Here is a 17,858-nt window from a genome sequence, read left to right on the forward strand (position 1 = left end):
TTACTGATCAATTGGTGCCAGAAAGTTGAATAGATTTGTAAATTACTTCTATTAAAAAAATCGTTATCCTTTCAGTACTTATCAGCTGCTGTATACTACAGAGAAAGTTGTATAGTTATTTACAAAAATATTTAGTAATTTACAAATCTGTTTAACTTTCTGGAGCCAGTTTATAGGAAATGTTTTTTTCCACTGGAGTAACTGGAGTACTCCTTTTAATATAAAGTTAGAATTATTTTCTTAGTAAAAACTAGTAACTAGCGAGTAATATTGTGGCACAAACTTGTTAGGCAAGGAGATACAATAATAAAGCTATATAAATGTTTTATAAACCTATATTACAAATAATAATACATGATGATTTTTTTTTTTTTTTTTTTTTTTAAAGGTACACTGCAAGAGTACCAGAAACGCATGAAAAAATTAGATCAACAATATAAAGAAAGACTGAGAAATGCTGGTGAGAGCCTGATAAATTATTATGGGAAACTTTTTCCAATGATTTTTTTTTTTACAGAATTTATTATTGTATGCCAAAGATGGGGTTCGTGTAACCAGCATGACCAATGACATATAGCCAGACCTTATGCAAAAAAAAAAAAAAAAAAAAAAAAAAAAAAAAAATGAAGACTCGCATGACTATGGTTCCCTTTACATAATGCTATGAATTAGTCTAGAGTTCTTCAAAGTAATATTGAGATGTACCGTATTTTTCGCCGTATAAGAAACGCCGTATAAAACTGGGGGAAAAAGTCGGTGCATCTTATACGGCGAATACACACCTATCGCGGCGGTCCTTGCGGCCATCAACGGCCGGGACCCGCGGCTAATACAGGACATCACCGATCGCGGTGATGCCCTGTATTAACCCTTCAGACGTGGCGATCAAAGCTGACCGCCGCGTCTGAAGGGAAAGTGACACTAACCCGGCTGTTCAGTCGGGCTGTTCGGGACCACTGCGATTTCACTGCGGCGGTCCCGAAACAGCCCAACTGAATAGCCGGGTTAGTGCTTACAGGAGACCGGGACTGACCTTACCTGGCTCCTCGGTGTCTTCTCCGTTCAGGGATCCCCTGTATGGCCGGCGCTCTCCTTCCTCGTCATCACGTCGTCGCGTACATGCGTCGGCGTGCGTAACGACGTGATGGCAAGGATACCCGGCCGGCAGCAGAGACGTTCCGGAGCGACGGGGATACGGCGACAGCGATGGAGCGACATCCAGGGCAGCGGTGACGGGTCCGGAGCGGCGGGGACACGTGAGTATTACCTCCTATGCAGTGGTCTTCAATCTGCGGACCTCCAGATGTTGCAAAACTACAACTCCCAGAATGCCCGGACAGCCAACGGCTGTCCGGGCATGCTGGGAGTTGTAGTTTTGCAACATCTGGAGGTCCGCAGGTTGAAGACCACTATTGGGTTCAAAACCTTTATTTTTTTTAGATTTTGCACCGATAAATTGGGTGCGTCTTATACGCCGGTGCGTCCTATAGGACGAAAAATACGGTATACGTAAATGTTTATGTGGCGTTCATTTGGTTAGTCACTCCCTTTTAATTTTTGAACTGTAGGCCATTATTTTGTGAATCATGTATAGAGAACTTATGGTTATTTTATTTTTTTTCCCCCTCAGAGCTTTTCTTTCAACTAGAGGTAAGTGACATTTTTGGATGTAGATGCCAGTGTTCTTTCTATGAACTGATTAAATGTGATGGATTGTGTTATCTTCTTAGACAGAGCAGGTGGAGAGGAACTACATCAAGGAAAAGAAAGCAGCTGTGAAAGAGTTTGAAGACAAAAAGATTGAACTGAAGGAGAATTTGATAGCAGAATTAGAGGAAAAGAAGAAAATGATTGAAAATGAGAAATTAACTATGGAGCTGACAGGGGGTAAGTACTGTCCAGGCTTAAATATCTTTGCAGTTCTATTCAATTTTCCTCAAGCGTTAAGGGATATGTCAGAAGTATGTATTGGTGGGGGTTCAAGTGCTAAGACCTCCCCCCTCCGATTGCTAGAATGAAGGGGCAGAAGTGCGCAGCTGCGTGCATGTTGTCCCTTCATCTCTAATCTACACAGCTATAGCGAGGGGTATACAGAATTATACTGGAAGTATATAGGACTTCTGTCAAATCTGTATGCCAAGTTTACTTTGTTATACATCCTCCATAGTGTCTGGGTACCTGGTTTATTCTCAACCTTTCACTTCTAAGCTGACTTATGACCCCAGATGAAGGGTCAACTTTGCTGGGACACTAAAGGATGCTGCGCAACAGAAAGTACACTTATCATTTTTAACAAAGACTTGTGTAGTGTAATTTTGTTGTCTGCATAGTAGTTTATACAGGAGGCTTCTACAGAGTTTAGTTGTACATCATCTTCCTGTCAGTGCTAGCCACAGGAGCCCAGGAGATTGCTGTTGGTTCATTGATTAGAAGCAAAACCAGCTGCCACCATGAATATGCCTTTTCTGTATACTTGTGCTCCTGTTCCCGTTGTTGCAGTAAACCTGGGACTGACTGCCAACTCCTAATTGGTGACCCACTGATGACTATCTCCTGGTCCAGGCTGGGAAGATACAAAACAGCTCTTTGGGTTAGTAGTAGCTGCACAGCCAGGAAGATACTTCACCTGCCAAAGGTTTTCAGTTCTGCACCCTTTACAATCCACCCCTATGTTTATGAAATCTTCTGCTGATATGATTCTGACATTGCAGTGTTTTCTGGGCTGCACATTGGTAGTGCTTTCTCACTCTCTTACTCGTGTATGCTGTATACTGCACTTGACATTGAACATGTGCAGTGCACAGCTGCTACAACACCAGCGTAAGGCTAAGTTCACACCATGTTTTAGCCATCCGGCAGGGAAATTTCAGAACCAGCCCCTGCTGTATCCTCACTGGACCTGCGCAGCATCTCATTCATTTAACCCCTTAAGGACCACCGGCGTATGGGTACGCCCTTGCTTGCTGGTACTTAATGACCAAGGGCGTACCTGTACGTGAATTAACACCGGCAATTTGCGGCGAGTCCGGGTCATACGGGTCTCTGGTGATCCAGTGACCCGGAAAATAAGGGGGATCGGGAGTGTCCAAGACCCTGAAGGGATAGGAGTTAGGTGGCAGGGGTGCCACCCCTCCTATCCCTGCTATTGGTCGGTCAGAAGCGACCGACCAATAGCAGATCGGGGGGGCGGGGGGGGTTAAAGTCCGGTTCGCCCGCTCTGCCCACCCACTGTAGTCCGGGCAGAACGGGGGAACCGTCGGTGACAAACGCCGGAGGTCACGTACCGCGGGCGGCAGCAGGCGGCGATGACATGCGGCTGGCTCCCTGGTGCAGACTATGGAAGTTGGTGAGTTGCCTAGCAACATCTGGAGGGCTACAGTTTGAGACCACTATACAGTGGTTTCTAAACTGTAGCCCTCCAGATGTTGCAAAACTAGAACTCCCAGCATGCCCAGACAGCTGTCTAGGCATGCTGGGAGTTGTAGTTCCGTACCTCCAGCTGTTGAATAACTACATCTCCCAGCATGCCCTTCAGCGATCTGTACATGCTGGGAGTTGTAGTTTTGCAACAGCTGGAGGCACACTGGTTGGAAAATACTGAGTTAGGTAACAGAACTTTACTGAAGGTTTTCCAACCAGTGTGCCTCCAGCTGTTACAAAAGTACAACTCCCAGCATGCACGGTCTGTCAGTTCATGCTGGGAGTTGCAGTTTTGCAACAGCTGGAGGTTTGCCCCCCCAACACTACACTACACTAACACATAATAAAGGGTAAAACACAACATGTACACTAGGGATCGACCGATATAGTTTTTTTTAGGGCCGATACCGATAATCGGTGGAGGTTAGATATTCCGGTATAAGTTATCGGCTATTTATCCCCCGCGACACCGCTGCAGATCATTGATTTAAAGCGGGCGATAATGCCCAAAATCGTGATTATCACCCGATAATATCGGTCATACCGATAGTCGGTCGATCCCTAATATACACCCCTTACACTGTCTCCCCCCCCAATAAAAATGAAAACGTATCGTACGGCAGTGTTTCCAAAACGGAGCCTCCAGCTGTTGCCGCGGCCACTGACTGTCCAGGCATGCTGGGAGTTTAGCAACATCTGGAGGCACCCTGTTTGGAAATCACTGGTGTAGAATACCCCTATGTCCACCCCTATGCAATCCCTAATTTAGTCCTCAAATGCGACTGGCGCTCTCTCACTTAAGAGTCCTGTTGTATTTCAAGGCAACAGTTTAGTGCTACATATGGGGTATTTCTGTTCTCGGGAGAAATTGCACTACAAATTTTGGGGGGCTCTTTCTCCTTTTACCCCTTATGAAAAGGAAAAAATAAATAATTACACTAACATGCTGGTGTTGCCTCATACTTTTTTTTTTTTTTCACAAGAGGTAAAAGGAAAAAAGTACTCCCAAAATTTGTAACGTAATTTCTTCCGAGTACGGAAATACCCCATATGTGGGCGTAAAATGCTCTGCGGCCGCGCAACAAGGCTCAGGACTGAGAGTGCACCAAGTACAGTTGAGGCCTAAATTGGTGATTTGCACAGGGATGGGTGATTTTACAGCGGTTCTGACATAAAGGGCAAAAAAAAAATACCTACTGTGACCCCATTTTGGAAACTACACCCCTCACGGAACGTAACAAGGGGTATAATGAGCCTTAACACCCCACAGGTGTTTGACGAATTTCCGTTAAAGTTGGATGGGAAATTGAAGAAGAAATTTTTTTATCACTTAAATGCGGGTGTTACCCTAAATTTTTAATTTTCACTTGGGAAAATAGGAAAAAAAGCCCCCCCCCCCCCCCAAAATTTGTAACAGCATTTCTTCTGAGTGGATGTAAAGTGCTCTGCGGGCGAACTACAATGCTCAGAAGAGGGGGAGCGAGAGAAAATTTTTCCGGAATTGAAGGCCACGTGTGTTTACAAAGCCCCCATAGTGCCAGAACAATGGACCCCCCCCCCCCCACATGTGCCCCCATTTTGGAAACTACACCCCTCACGGAATGTGATAAGGGGTGCAGTGAGCATTTACGGCCCACAGGTGTCTGACAGACTTTTGGAACAGTGGTCCTTGAAAATGAAAAATTTAATTTTTCATTTGCACAGCCCACTGTTCCAAAGATCTGTCAAACGCAAGTGGGGTGTAAATGCTCACTGCACCCTTTATAAAATTCTGTGAGAGGTTGAGGGGTGTAGTTTCCAAAATGGGGTCACATGTGGGGGGGGGGGGGGTGTTGCACTGTTCTGGCACCATGGGGGGCTTTGTAAACTCACATGGCCCCAGACTTCCATTCCAACCAAATTCTCTCTCCAAAATATCAATGGCGCTCCTTCTCTTCTGAGCATTGTCGTTCGCCTAGAGAGCAATTGATGTCCACATATGGGGTATTTCCGTACTCAGAAGAAATGGGGTTACAAATTTTGGGGGGCATTTTCTCCTATTACCCCCTGTAAAAATGTAACATTTTGGGAAAATACAGCATTTTTTTTCATTTACACATCCGACTTTAACAAAAAGTTGCCAAACACCTGTGGGGTGTTAAGGCTCACTATACCCCTTGTTACGTTCCGTGAGAGGTGTAGTTTCCAAAATGGGGTCACAGTAGGTATTTTTTTGCGGCGTTTATGTCAGAACCGCTGTAAAATCACCCATCCCTGTGCAAATCACCAATTTAGGCCTCAATTCACCTATAGGCGGTCTGTGCCACCAGTAGCAGGCCTGTGCCGTGTGGAAGGACCATACCTCTGTGTACGGCCTGCCCCACTGCTGGCAGTGATTTATCACTGATCAGCATTTTTTTTTTTGCATTCAGGCGGGTGCATTTTTTCGGGGTTAAGCGTTTTATTTTATTTTTCGGATATTTTTTGTGGCGGACTTTGTACGGGCCACTGATTTCTGCAGTTTTTTTTTATTTTTTAGCTAGAAGTCCAATTTTTTTATTTATTTTCTTTTCTGTTTTTTTACCCCCTTTTTTTAGTTTTATATTATTTCTGTTGGGGCGGGTTTAGTTAGTTAGGTTAGGGAGGTAGTCTCGCACCACACCACACACAGCACATACACAAATAAAGTTTTCCCCACACACACACATACACACACTCCCATCCCCTTTAGAGTAGGGAAATGGCCCACAGGTTGTTTTCAGAGGAGGAGGGGGACCAAACTTGCCTCCGACACTGAAAACGCCACAGAGGATGAGGAAGACCCCACTTTCCTTATTTCCTCGTCCTCCTCATCATCTGGCTCTGATAATGAGCCACAAAGGAGGTGGAGACTCCACCATGTAGGACCGCAAACCTCCTCTGCTCCTGACCCTATGCCCCATGCTTCCCCCTGGCACTCATACTAGTCAACCCCCCCCCCCCTGCCAAGTTCAATGGTGCCCCATGCTGGAGAACTTGTCTGGACTGAGTCAGCGGACCACGAGCCTGTGATTCCTGAGTTTGTTGGTGACTCAGGAATCAAGATTGACATCATCTAGTTCACCATTGACTTTGTCAATCTGATGGTTGACCAGACGAATCTGTATACCATATATCGTCACTGCAAACCTGGGCTCACTTCTGGCTAGGCCAGGTGGCTAGTTCCCAGTCGATGCCGCCGAAATGAGGACATTTTGGGGCCTCGTGCTGCATATAGGCCTAGTCAAAAAAAAACAGTGTCAGGCAATATTGGAGTGGGGACGTCCTTTACCAGACCCCGCTATACAATATGGCCATCGCACGTCGGTTCGAGGGGCCATTCGGAAATGTTTGCATTATGCTGATAATGCGGCATGTCCCCCCCCCCCCTGAACTGATCCCGCGTATGACCGACTGTATAAAATCAGGTCGCTATTGATGAGTCTCTCATCAGCTTTAAGGGGAGACTTGGCTTCCCAACTATGTGGGCGCGGTATGGTGTGAAGATGTATAAACTTTGTGAGAGTGCCTCAGGGTACACCTGCAAGTTTATGGCGTATGAAGGAAGAGATTCCCGTATTGAACCCTCAGAATGTCCCCCCACTCTGGGTGTTAGTGGGAAAATAATTTGGTGCCTTTTGCACCCATTGCTAGATAAAGGTTACCACCTTTTACGTGGATAATTTTTATACTAGTATCCCTCTCTTCACATCCCAGATCCAGATCCACTCTCACTTGTGGGACCGTGAGGAAGAATCAAAGATGCCTTTCTTCCTATCCCCCGGGGGGGAGTCCCGTGCCTTTTCCCATGAAAACCTGTTGCTGTTCAGGTATAAGGACAAGAGGGATGTCCTTATGCTTATCACAATTCATAGGAACGGCAGCACCCCTGTCCCTGTGCGAGGTACCGTGGGACCAGCCCTCAAGCCTGATTGTATTCTGGGCTACAATCAGTATATGGATGGAGTTGATCTCTCTTATCAAGTCCTCAAGCCATACAACGCCATGCGGAAAACATGAGTACTGTACAAAAAAAGTTGCGGTCTACATGGTACAGGTTGCCATGTACAACTCTTTTGTACTGTCCCAGTACGCTGGCAACACAGGGACATTCCTGCTGTTCCAAGAGGAAGTTCTAAAGGCCCTCATCTTTGGTGACAACCAAAGAGAGCGGGTCAGAGCACCTCTGGAACTTTGGGCCCCCGGATCGTCCCCGGCCAACACTTTCCAGGTGAGGTCCCCCACACTGGAAAGAAGGGACGATCCCAGAAAAAATGTCGCAAGAGGGGGTTCGGAAGGACACCATCATCCGACACTTGCCCCGATAATCTTGCTTCAGGGAGTATAACACTTCCATGGAGTACTAAATTTTTAATCCTTTCACCTGATTTTCATTCCCCAGAATTCGAATCCAATGTACCAGTTCAGAGTACATTGTGTTCCAAATTTAAAACAAAAACACCCCCAAAAATGGGTCATGGGACACAGAGTCAACAGCATTGGGTGTTTGCAGTTGTTGTTAAAAATTCGCAGCACGCTCTCCCCACCTGAGCGTGGTGCGCATTTGACGTAACAGAACAGGAACTGCCACACACATCACATTCCCAGAATGATGATTCAGAGCATAGGGTTTGGGGCTGGCATCATTTTTACTTTTGGCTATACTCTGGGTCATCATTGTGGGAAAATAATTGGCATATCAGTATTAAAATTTATATTTATACAATTTTAATTCCCCCCCATAGTATACTTCATCCATTCCTGGAAAATAAATTTAGGAAACACCCATCTGTTCCAAATGTCCACTTCTCCCCTATACACTAGGGGGTGTACTGTTTTTAATAGGCTCACATGTGGGTGTTCCTTTCTTGTATTTTCCTCTGAATGTATGTAACTGTTAGGTCCGTAGCAAACATCCGCCTCAAATGCGAAGAGTTCTCGCTGAGCTCTGTCGTATTTCCAGGTGACAATTCAGAGTCACATGTTAGTTGTTCGCGGAAAGATGAAGCAGAGCATAGGTTGAAAATTGCAATTCTCAAAAGCTACCCTTCATCCCTTCCTGGAAAATAAATTTAGGAAACACCCGTGCGTTCAAAATGTCCTCTTTACCCCTATACCCATTCCTAAGGTGGAGTACTTTCTGTAATGGTGTCACATGTGGGTGTTTCATTCTTTTATTTTCCTCTGAATGTATGTAACCGTCAGCTACTGATATGCCATAGGCCACAAATACAAACTGACCTCTATGACTTCTGAGCCTTGTTGTGCGCCCGCCCAGCATGTTACCCCATATGTGGATGTATTTTTATAGTCAGGGGGAAAAGCCCTCCAAAATTTGTAACCCAATTTCTCCAATTTCCCCTTGTGAAAATGTAAAAAAATTGGGTAACCCCAGCATTTTAGTGTAAAGAAAATAAATTTTTTCAATTTATGATCCACTTTTCAAAAACCTGTGAGGTAGAATTACTCACTGTATCTCTTGTTACCTTCCTTGAGGGGTGTAGTGTGGTCACTTGCTGTTTTTATTTTTTGAAATTTTATTTTTTATTTTTTAGATTTTATGTCAACCATTGCAGTGCAAATCACCACTTTAGGCCTCAAATCTCATCGGTGCTGTCTCACTCTCTGTTTTGCACCCGCATTGTTCTTTACCACCTTATATGGGGTATTTCCTTATTCTGGAGAAATTGGGCTACAAATTTGGTGGAGCTTTTTTTTGTCTTTGTACTTGTGAAACAAAAAAAAAAAATTGGTTAATACCAGTAATTCACTGTTAAAAATCAATTATTTCACTTTTACGGCCCACTGTTCAAAAAACATGTGGGCATGTTAGTACTCCTTGAGGGGTGTACATTCCTTGAGGGGTGTAGTTTCCAAAAAGGTGTCACATGTGTGGGATTACTGCTGTTCTTGCACAATGGGGAGCTTTGTAAACTCTTATGGCCCGACTTCAATTCCAACAAACGTTTCACTCCAAAAGCCCAATGGTGCTCCTTCTATTCTGAGCATTGCAGTGCACCCGTAAAGCACTTAACGTCCACATATGGGGTATTTTTTTTTTAATCTTGAAAAATTGGGCTTTAAATTTTGGGGTCCATTTTCTCCTATTACCCCTTGTGAAAAAGAAAAAAAAAATGGGGTAACACCATCATTTTAGTGTTTAAAAATCTAATTTCTTTTTCACGTCCAACATCAATGCAAAGTCGTCCAACAGCTGTGAGGTGTTCATGCTCAATATACCCTTTGTTACGTTCCTTGAAGGGTGTAGTTTCCAAAATATTATGCCATGTGTTTTTTTTTTTTGCTGTTCTGGCACAGTGGGGGCTTCCTAAATGCAACATGGCCCCCAAAAACCATGACAGCATAATTAATTTTTCAAAAATCCCACAGTTTCTCTTTCCCTCTTGAGCCATGTTGTGAGCCCGCCCGCCATGTTGTGAGCACTTTATGTCAACATATGAGGTATTTCAATACTCTAGAGAAATTGGGCTACAAGTTTTGGGTAGCTTTTTCTCCTTATACCACTTTTAAAAATGAAAAAAAAAAATGGGGCTACAAGAACATGTTAGTGTAAAAAATGCAGATTTAGATTTTTCTCCTTCACTTTGCTGCTATTCTTGTGAAACACCTAAAGGGTTAACAAACTTTCTGAATGTCATTTTGAATACTTTGAGGGGTGTAGTTTCTATGATTGGGTATTTCTCACAGAAAGGCCCCTCAAATCCACTTCAAAATTAACTGGTCCCGAAAAAATTCTGATTTAGAAATTTTGGTGAAAATTTTTAAAATTGCTGCTATACTTTGAATCCCTCTAATGTCATCAAATAGTAAAAATGTGTCAACTTTATGATGTCAACATAGACATATATTGTATTTGTGAATCAATATATCATTTATTTAGACTATCAATTTTCCTTATAAGCAGAGAGTTTCAAAGTTAGAAAACTTCCTGCAAGAAAGGATGCAAGTAAAACGAAAATTTACCACTATGTTAAAGTAGAATATGTCACGAAAAAACAATCTCGGAATCCGAATGAAATGTAAAAGCATCCCAGAGTTATTAATGCATAAGAGGACAGTGGTCAGATTTGAAAAAAAGGGCTGCGTCCTTAAGGGGTTAATAAACATTGTATATGTTTTCCTCCTGGAGTTATCCCTTAACCCTTTTATTTTTTTTGAATAAAACATGCATTATAAAATATTCTTCTAAAACATTTTTCCCTTAACAGATTCCATGGAAGTTAAACCCATTATGACACGAAAATTGCGACGACGCCCAAATGATCCTGTACCAATTCCTGACAAAAGACGGAAACCAGCTCCTGATATCTTTTACGTTCAAAGCTGTAATGTAACACAGAACAGATTTGTTATACTAGTGCTGGAACTGTCATCTGAGGAAATATAAATTTAGAAAAAACATGTCCTACTGCTTTAAAATAAACAGGGGTCATGAGCACAGCTAGAAAAGTTTACTAACAGAAAAACAAGTCTGGAGAACTGAAAATGATTTTTATTAGCGTTTTTTTGCTCTTAATATTTTTTATGTGGCCTAAATTATTTCTCGTTCCCAGCTTATATATTGATTTAAATAAAACTCAAATCTATATTGACATAAACACCTGCAGTAAATTTGCCAGCCTGTAGGTGGAGTCAAAGCCAATTTTCTACTGATGAGCAGCGTTCATCTGTTTATCTTTATTGGTTATGATCAATGGTTTTCGACCTTTGAAGATATTTCAAAGGGTTGTTCCCCTTCATCAGAAGTGAGTGAAGGGAGTAAGTGTGATAAAATTACATTGCTGTGGTGATGACATGCTGATATACCCCTGTGTCTACTGGAGCTGTACACTGGCATGATGTAAAACTGTGCACTAGATAGTGGCTCCATTTTATACTTAAGATGTGTGAAATTCATTTACATACACTATATTCTTGTAGACAGTGGTGTTATATAAGACTCCAAAACAGTGTAAAATAGTTGCAGCTTTGTAAAGGTTAAGTCTAAATATTTTATCAGCATTTTTAACAAATTGTTAGATTTAATCTCTCATCTGTATTTTTTTTTTGTTAATGTTTCAGCTATCCTAAGCCCTTTATGATCACAGCGTCATACTATAGGCCTGGTTAACATTTCATTTGTTGAGATTAGTAACAGTATCTCTACAGTCTACTCTGAAAGGAAACCTATTGTCAGAAGATGACTTATTAGTTAAACCAGGATGCACGTTTTTTTGTTCAAAACAAATCTATATTTCTGCTGGAAGCTTAGGTAAGTTAGGATAAGAAGAGCTCCCTCCCGGCTAAATATTGCCAACCGATCTGCTGATCACAACTTTTGCATGGCCCAAAAAATCACTGTCTGTCCACAGCTCATTCCCATGTGTAAAAAGGAAATATGAGGCTGATCATAATGTAAGTGGATGATCCAGCGATTTTTCATGCAGCTGTACACTCCATATAAAGGCTTCTTTTAAATTGCTCTTGTATTGGGCTGTATAATGCCGGTGTAAAAGAAACCTCACGCTATATACCCAGGTAAAGCTCTGTTGTTCATCTCCCTTGTCAGTTGCAGTCTAACATTTCGGTCAGTTGACTTTGATTTATTTCAGCACACACATCCTCCATTACTGAACATTCAGAAAGTCTAGGGGGAAGGTGTGTGCGCCATATGGTGATCCCAAAGAAAGATTATATAAATAACAAATAAATAGCTGCAATATTAGAAAAGACCCCCCACACATTTTTGTTGTCTATGTACGCAATACAGATTGAGTAACACTTAAAGATTGTAAGAAGCACCTTCAGGAAACAATGTAAGGTTTATGGATGCTGCCTAATAGATACAGAACCTAGAGGAGTTGAATTTTTTCTGTCTCATACCATTGTTTCAAGATAAGAGGTGTGTGGCAGTTGTTGACATCACTCTATGTTTAGATAACATGCATTTCTCGGACGCTCTTAATTGGGGGACACCTTACTGATGGGTATATGCTCTTGCCACTAGGAGGCGCTGATACTAGGAAAAAAAAAGTCGGATCCTCCTTGCCAGGATATACCCGACCACTGAAAGTGAGGTAATCAGTTTTAGCTAGTGTCAGCAGGAGGCAAGACACATGACTGGGAGCTCCCCAGACCTGGTCTTTTTCTATTAGTTTCTAGTAAGGGCTGTTTAGTTTGGTTCTTTACTCCCTTTTGTTTTCCTTTTTTTCAGGTGGGGGTTCAGGAGCATGGCGCTACCTGTTCCCCCATATGCGGCTAAGGGGCATAGAGTATGCACCGTTAACCCCTTCCCGCCAACGGGCAGCACCTGGGGTTGCACCTAGGGTCCGGGTCCCCCTATCTTCCCTGCTCGTCCTGCTGTCTCACCCTGATGTAATGTAGGTGACTAAAAAGCTGGCTGAAGACATCTTGGGTGAGTATGTGGCAACTGAGGTGAGTATACAAACCCCCTCCCCCCTGAACGAACAGTGGTATTATGCCCCTATTTCTGGGGCTGTTTTTTGGGTCCTGGCAGTGAGGGGTTAACCCTCGCTATTTTATTCAGGCAGCTTCGCTCCATCTAATGTCTTTGGTAGGGGGGTTACCAGGGAGCTGCGCTAACTTTTTCCCGTCCGGGAGCTCATCGTTCACTTTCTGCTCGTCCTGCGAGCTGTCACCTCATCAACTGGGTGAAACGGGGTCTGCCGCGTGGACCCGGCATGGGGTGCGCTCCAGGGTGCTCAGCCAGTGGGAGCTCGGGAGGGAGCATGGCGGCACAGAACTTTCTTCATATAATGATTCACCGCATGAGCCAGAAGGTCCGGCAGCGCCTCCTCTCTGGCTCGCGTACTGCTGGGGCATTGTCCAGTGAGGTATGCACCTCACACTGTGGCAGCTAGCTCCGCCCTTCTCCGCTGCGGGGGCTGTTGCTGCTCCGTTGGGAAGGTTCTTTTTTCTCCCGAGGCAGTAGCAGGCGAGAGCTTGTGATTCCCGGGCCTCTATTACTCCCCTACTGTGGAGCTGTGTGGCGGCTTGGCAGGCGCTTCTATAGCACGCTGCTATGAGACGTCGCTGCTCCATAGGCTTCCTGTCTGCCTGCATAAGAAATGGGTTCTGTGGGCAGAATGTTGCAGAGCGCCCCGCGCCCCATGCTCCTTTCCAGCCACATTATTGCCTGATAGAGAGAGGGATATATATATATATATATATATATATATATATATATATATATATATTACAAAATTATAGCGAGAGAGAGATGCAAATCATAAAATGTTGCAGTATATTGTAATACCTTTTTTATTGGACTAACAGAATTTTGTAGAGACAAGCTTTCGGGATTCCTCCCTTTATCAAGTACAAAGCAAATCTAAGCTCACAAGCAGAATACACAGGTTACATCTCACAAATATGCAGAGGTTAAGACAATAAATGTGGAGAATTCACACTAAGGTGGGCCATAAATTGTCCTGCTATAGGAACAAGACTAGATAAGGATGAGAAAAAGGGGGAGGGAGGGGGGAGCATGGGATAGACTGATAATTAAGCAGGACAAAGTGAGATGCAAAAGAGAATGCAGTACAGTACAGATTATAAGAAATTTTGATAATGAGATAAGAAGCTCAAATCCACATTGAGTCCCCTGTTTTTCGAATCAAAAAACAGTATCATTTTGGCTTCAAAGGTCTTTCTCTCTTGTGTGTTTTTGAAATTCCCTCTCAGTATCGAGTAAAATATATATAAAAAAAAAAATAATAATAATTTATATATATAATATATATAATATATATAATATATATAATATATTATGAATTATGATTTGGTGTAGTTTGGCACCCTCTTGTGGCCCATACTTCTATTGCACTCTGATTTCTATTGCAGCCTTGGCCGGCCATATCTGTTCTCATCAGTTTAATATCTACAGGGACTTTCTGAGGGTCCATATTGGGGGCTGCTTTATTTGTTACCTTGATAGGTGACCTGCTATACACAAAAGACATGAGCTGCTTGAGGTATCCCTCTGGCACTCCTAATCCTGCATTTTTGCTCACTGTCGTAGAGCATATGTAAACTGCTGTGGCTGGTTGTTGCCAGGGATTCCCTTTCCCTTGGAAACTACCGAGGGATATATTCCAGCAATCGGTCTCTCCTACCATTGAGTGCCATACATTGTGCACGTTTTGTTGCGTAATCCTGGCAGATGCTCAGGTTTCTATTGAGATTACTCATCTGTCAGGTCTGCTGGCCACTCATCCTGGAGGTGTTCTTGGCATGACATGCTATGTGATTCCCTTCTCCACAGTCCAGCACATCCGCGGCTAGTGCTCCGGATTCCCACATGCAGCGCAAGGTCTCCATGGGAATATTCCTGCATGGATTGGACCTGATATCATTATGCCAGACAGTAGTCTCGCCGGTCACTCATTTCACTCCGGTACTCCACTGCTGGTGCGAGGTGTCCGAAGGATTGACCCGTTGTATACTATGGACCTATACCAGTTAGCCAGATAGTGGTCTGGGGGGTTTCCTCTGCCGCTTGTCTCTCATCACACAGCTGATGTATCTGCGGCTGGAGTTCCGGTACCTCGCTACTGTGCGAGGTGACCGACGGAATGACTCATTATCTACTATGGACCCATACCAGTAAGCCAGACAGTGGTCTGCATGGTTTCCTACACAGCCTGTCACACATCACACAGTGTTATCGCCTATCTGACTGTCCCCTTTTTTGCCAGCACCTGCAGGTGCTCTGTTCAACCAGACTGTTGTCTGCACAGTTTCCGCCACCATCGGTATCTGATCCAGGGCTGCGGCAGGCAAATAGGAGATAGGGTGTGATAGCCAGGTTCCAGTACCTCACTGCTTCGTGAGGGATCAGGAGAAGGGTCCCCACAGGTACACGGAGCTGCTGCAAGTCAGACAGTCCTTCGTCTGTTGGATCTTCTACATCACCAGGTCGCCCGTTGGATAGGCTGCACTCCCATTACCCCGTCTTCTGTGTTGGTTGCATGGAGTGACCCTGTGCGCTCAAGAATCTAATTCCAGGCGGCCAGACAGTTTTCCGCATGGCCTTTTACTACGTCGGGTCAACTACCATACACTTTCCACACCCTGGGCGGTAAGCCCACTGCCGAGGTGAAGTTCCGAGTGGGTCACCTCGTGTTGCTCCATGGGCCTTTTACAATGCACCACATACTGGTTTGTAGGGTTCCCTACTTTACTAGGTCCCTCTCTGCTTGCTTGCTACTCTCTCTGACGGCTGGTCTCTCACTTCACTTTGTGTTTCTGTATTCGGGACCCGGCGTGCCCATGGTCCCCATACCACATAGCCAGACTGTGTGTGCATGGTTTTTGTAATCTCCAGGTCACCTCCACGTTTCTGCCGATGCTGCGGCTGCAGTCCGGTGTCTCTCTTTCCAGGTGAAGTTCCGCAAAGTGTGTCTCTGTGGGTTCCTGGTACCTTTTCTACCTGTGAGTCAGACTGTGTCTGCATGTTTCCTGCTCCACATACATTCTTCATCTCTTGAGTCTACGCCTGCAGTATTGGTGTGTGACACCATTAGGAGATGGAGTGTTTCATTTTTTTTTTCTGCAGGTTCCAGGGACTTTCTCTGCAACAGAATCATCACTCTGTTCCCCTTTCTAAGGTTGCAATGTTGGTCTGCTGGAGGCATACCTCCCTTCCTGCAGGCCCTTTGGATCTCTGCAGTTTCTTTTGTGTCTGCAGTCTTGGTATCCCACTGCTATTGTGAGGTACCCATTTCTGTGCCCCTACATATGCTAAGGCCGCTCTGTAAGGTAGAGCCCACCTTTCCTTCTGTTCGGTGGGGTGTGCCTTGGGGCTTCCTGTGACTTGGTTTCCGCAGTTCTGCAGCGATTGGGCACTTTCTGTTCTGTCATGAGGCCTGATGGGGCGACAGTCAGTTCTGCTCTTCCCTATGTCTCTAGGTACTTTCCTGGGGCTTCTTTCCAGGGTGGCTCAGGCACCTACACTGTTGCCTTAGTAATCGTCCGGAATGGCTCTCTATACATCTTGTTTTTTCCCCAGCTCCAGTGTGCAAGGATTCCGATCCCTCTAGGGACACGAGATGGCTCCTCCATTCCGCGATGGGTTGTCGCTGGCGCCTATGTCCACCCAGTACTTGTTCAGTGGCTCTTGTTGTTTTCCCATCCACTAAGGGGTCTATTTGGTTGAGCTATTTCTGCCACCAAGATGATGCCATCTCTCTGTTCCTACTATATTGGTGAGCCTTCGTTTTTTTCTGAGATCAACTATTATTTTTTTTTATGCTGTCTAGGCTTGTGTGCTCACTGTCCACCATTGCAGCCTGGCTCTTTTTGGTTATCTACTGCTGCTTACGCTGCCTTGGCTCTCTCCTCAGGTGGAGGAGTTTGTGATTTGTATAGCCGATGACGACTGGTCTAGTTACAGTCTGTTTTTCGGGTCCTACCATTGCTCTTCTCCTCCATAGGCGCAATCTCTCTGGAAGGGTGTGTTCTTCCTTCCATTTTATCGGTGTCAGTTGTACTGCACTGACCCCATGGTCTTCTGGAGTTACCTTCCTCCTGTGCCCAGAACCTGGGAACCCCAGCTGGGTACCCCTTTGTTTCCCCCTCTGTTCCCATTCTGGCGGGATGTTTCTTCGGAGTACTCTGGTCCTCTGTGACTACTGGGTCCAAGACCGGTTAGTCTCCTTGGCTTGGTCTTGGTCTTAGGATGCTGTGGCATGCCTTCTTTTCATGTGGCTCTTCCGGTCCTTCGAGCCTTGATGATGTTTGTGGTCTCGGGCATGTGTACTGCTCTGGCCCAGACTCTTTCACGATCCCATTTGATTGGGCAGTTTTTCTGTACTGCACTTCTTTCCTTCTTCATGTTTCGACATGGAAGTTTGTCGTCCGGAAAGTTTTTGCGGACGTCAGTTTTCCTTACTTTTCAGGTGTGAGTCTTCCAGGTGACTCCGGAACCTCCAATTCTTATGTCGGTCACTCTGGAGGTGCTTCAGAGATCTACAGTTTCCATGTTGGTCTCTCTGGTATCCGGGATGACTCCTGTTTAGGGCATTCCGCTCCTTCTCCTTCGGGGTCCATGTCCTCTCCAGTTGGAGGGCGTTCCAGTCATCCAGATTGCTCCACTCCAGCTTCTGTCTCCTTCCTGGTGCTCGTAGCGGGACCCTGGGACAGGGGTTTTGGGTCTTTAGCTGTTCAGGTCTTTGTTCTTATGCCCCAGACCTCTCTAGAGTAGGTTTCCATCTTTCTTTTTTTCCTGTGGTTTCTGGTCTCCACCTTCTGTGCTCGACTTCTCAGGCATACACTGATCTCCCTGCTGGGTTCCTTGGAGTTGTTCCTATCTGCCTTTGGGATGATTCTGACCCATCTGGCTTCCTGGTCGACCTTTTCTTGTCCCTCTATATGGCCCGGGTGTCTTGAGTCTCTGCTGAGGACGGTCATTCCTTCAGCTT

At 44.7% G+C, this 17,858-nt stretch overlaps 1 protein-coding gene across 3 annotated transcripts in view; it reads left to right on the top strand.

Moving 5' to 3' along the window:
- SUDS3 (SDS3 homolog, SIN3A corepressor complex component) overlaps positions 1 to 17,858 on the top strand; it is a 50,770-nt gene that overhangs the window by 19,828 nt on the left and 13,084 nt on the right. For all 3 annotated transcript variants that reach the window (XM_056537212.1, XM_056537211.1, XM_056537213.1), the window contains exons 4-7: positions 389 to 460; positions 1,631 to 1,650; positions 1,731 to 1,887; positions 10,647 to 10,742. In XM_056537212.1, the coding sequence (XP_056393187.1) occupies positions 389 to 460; positions 1,631 to 1,650; positions 1,731 to 1,887; positions 10,647 to 10,742 (345 nt within the window). The remainder of the gene's footprint in view (positions 1 to 388; positions 461 to 1,630; positions 1,651 to 1,730; positions 1,888 to 10,646; positions 10,743 to 17,858) is intronic.

Source organism: Hyla sarda, chromosome 1 (assembly GCF_029499605.1).
Source record: "Hyla sarda isolate aHylSar1 chromosome 1, aHylSar1.hap1, whole genome shotgun sequence".
Taxonomy (NCBI): domain Eukaryota; kingdom Metazoa; phylum Chordata; class Amphibia; order Anura; family Hylidae; genus Hyla; species Hyla sarda.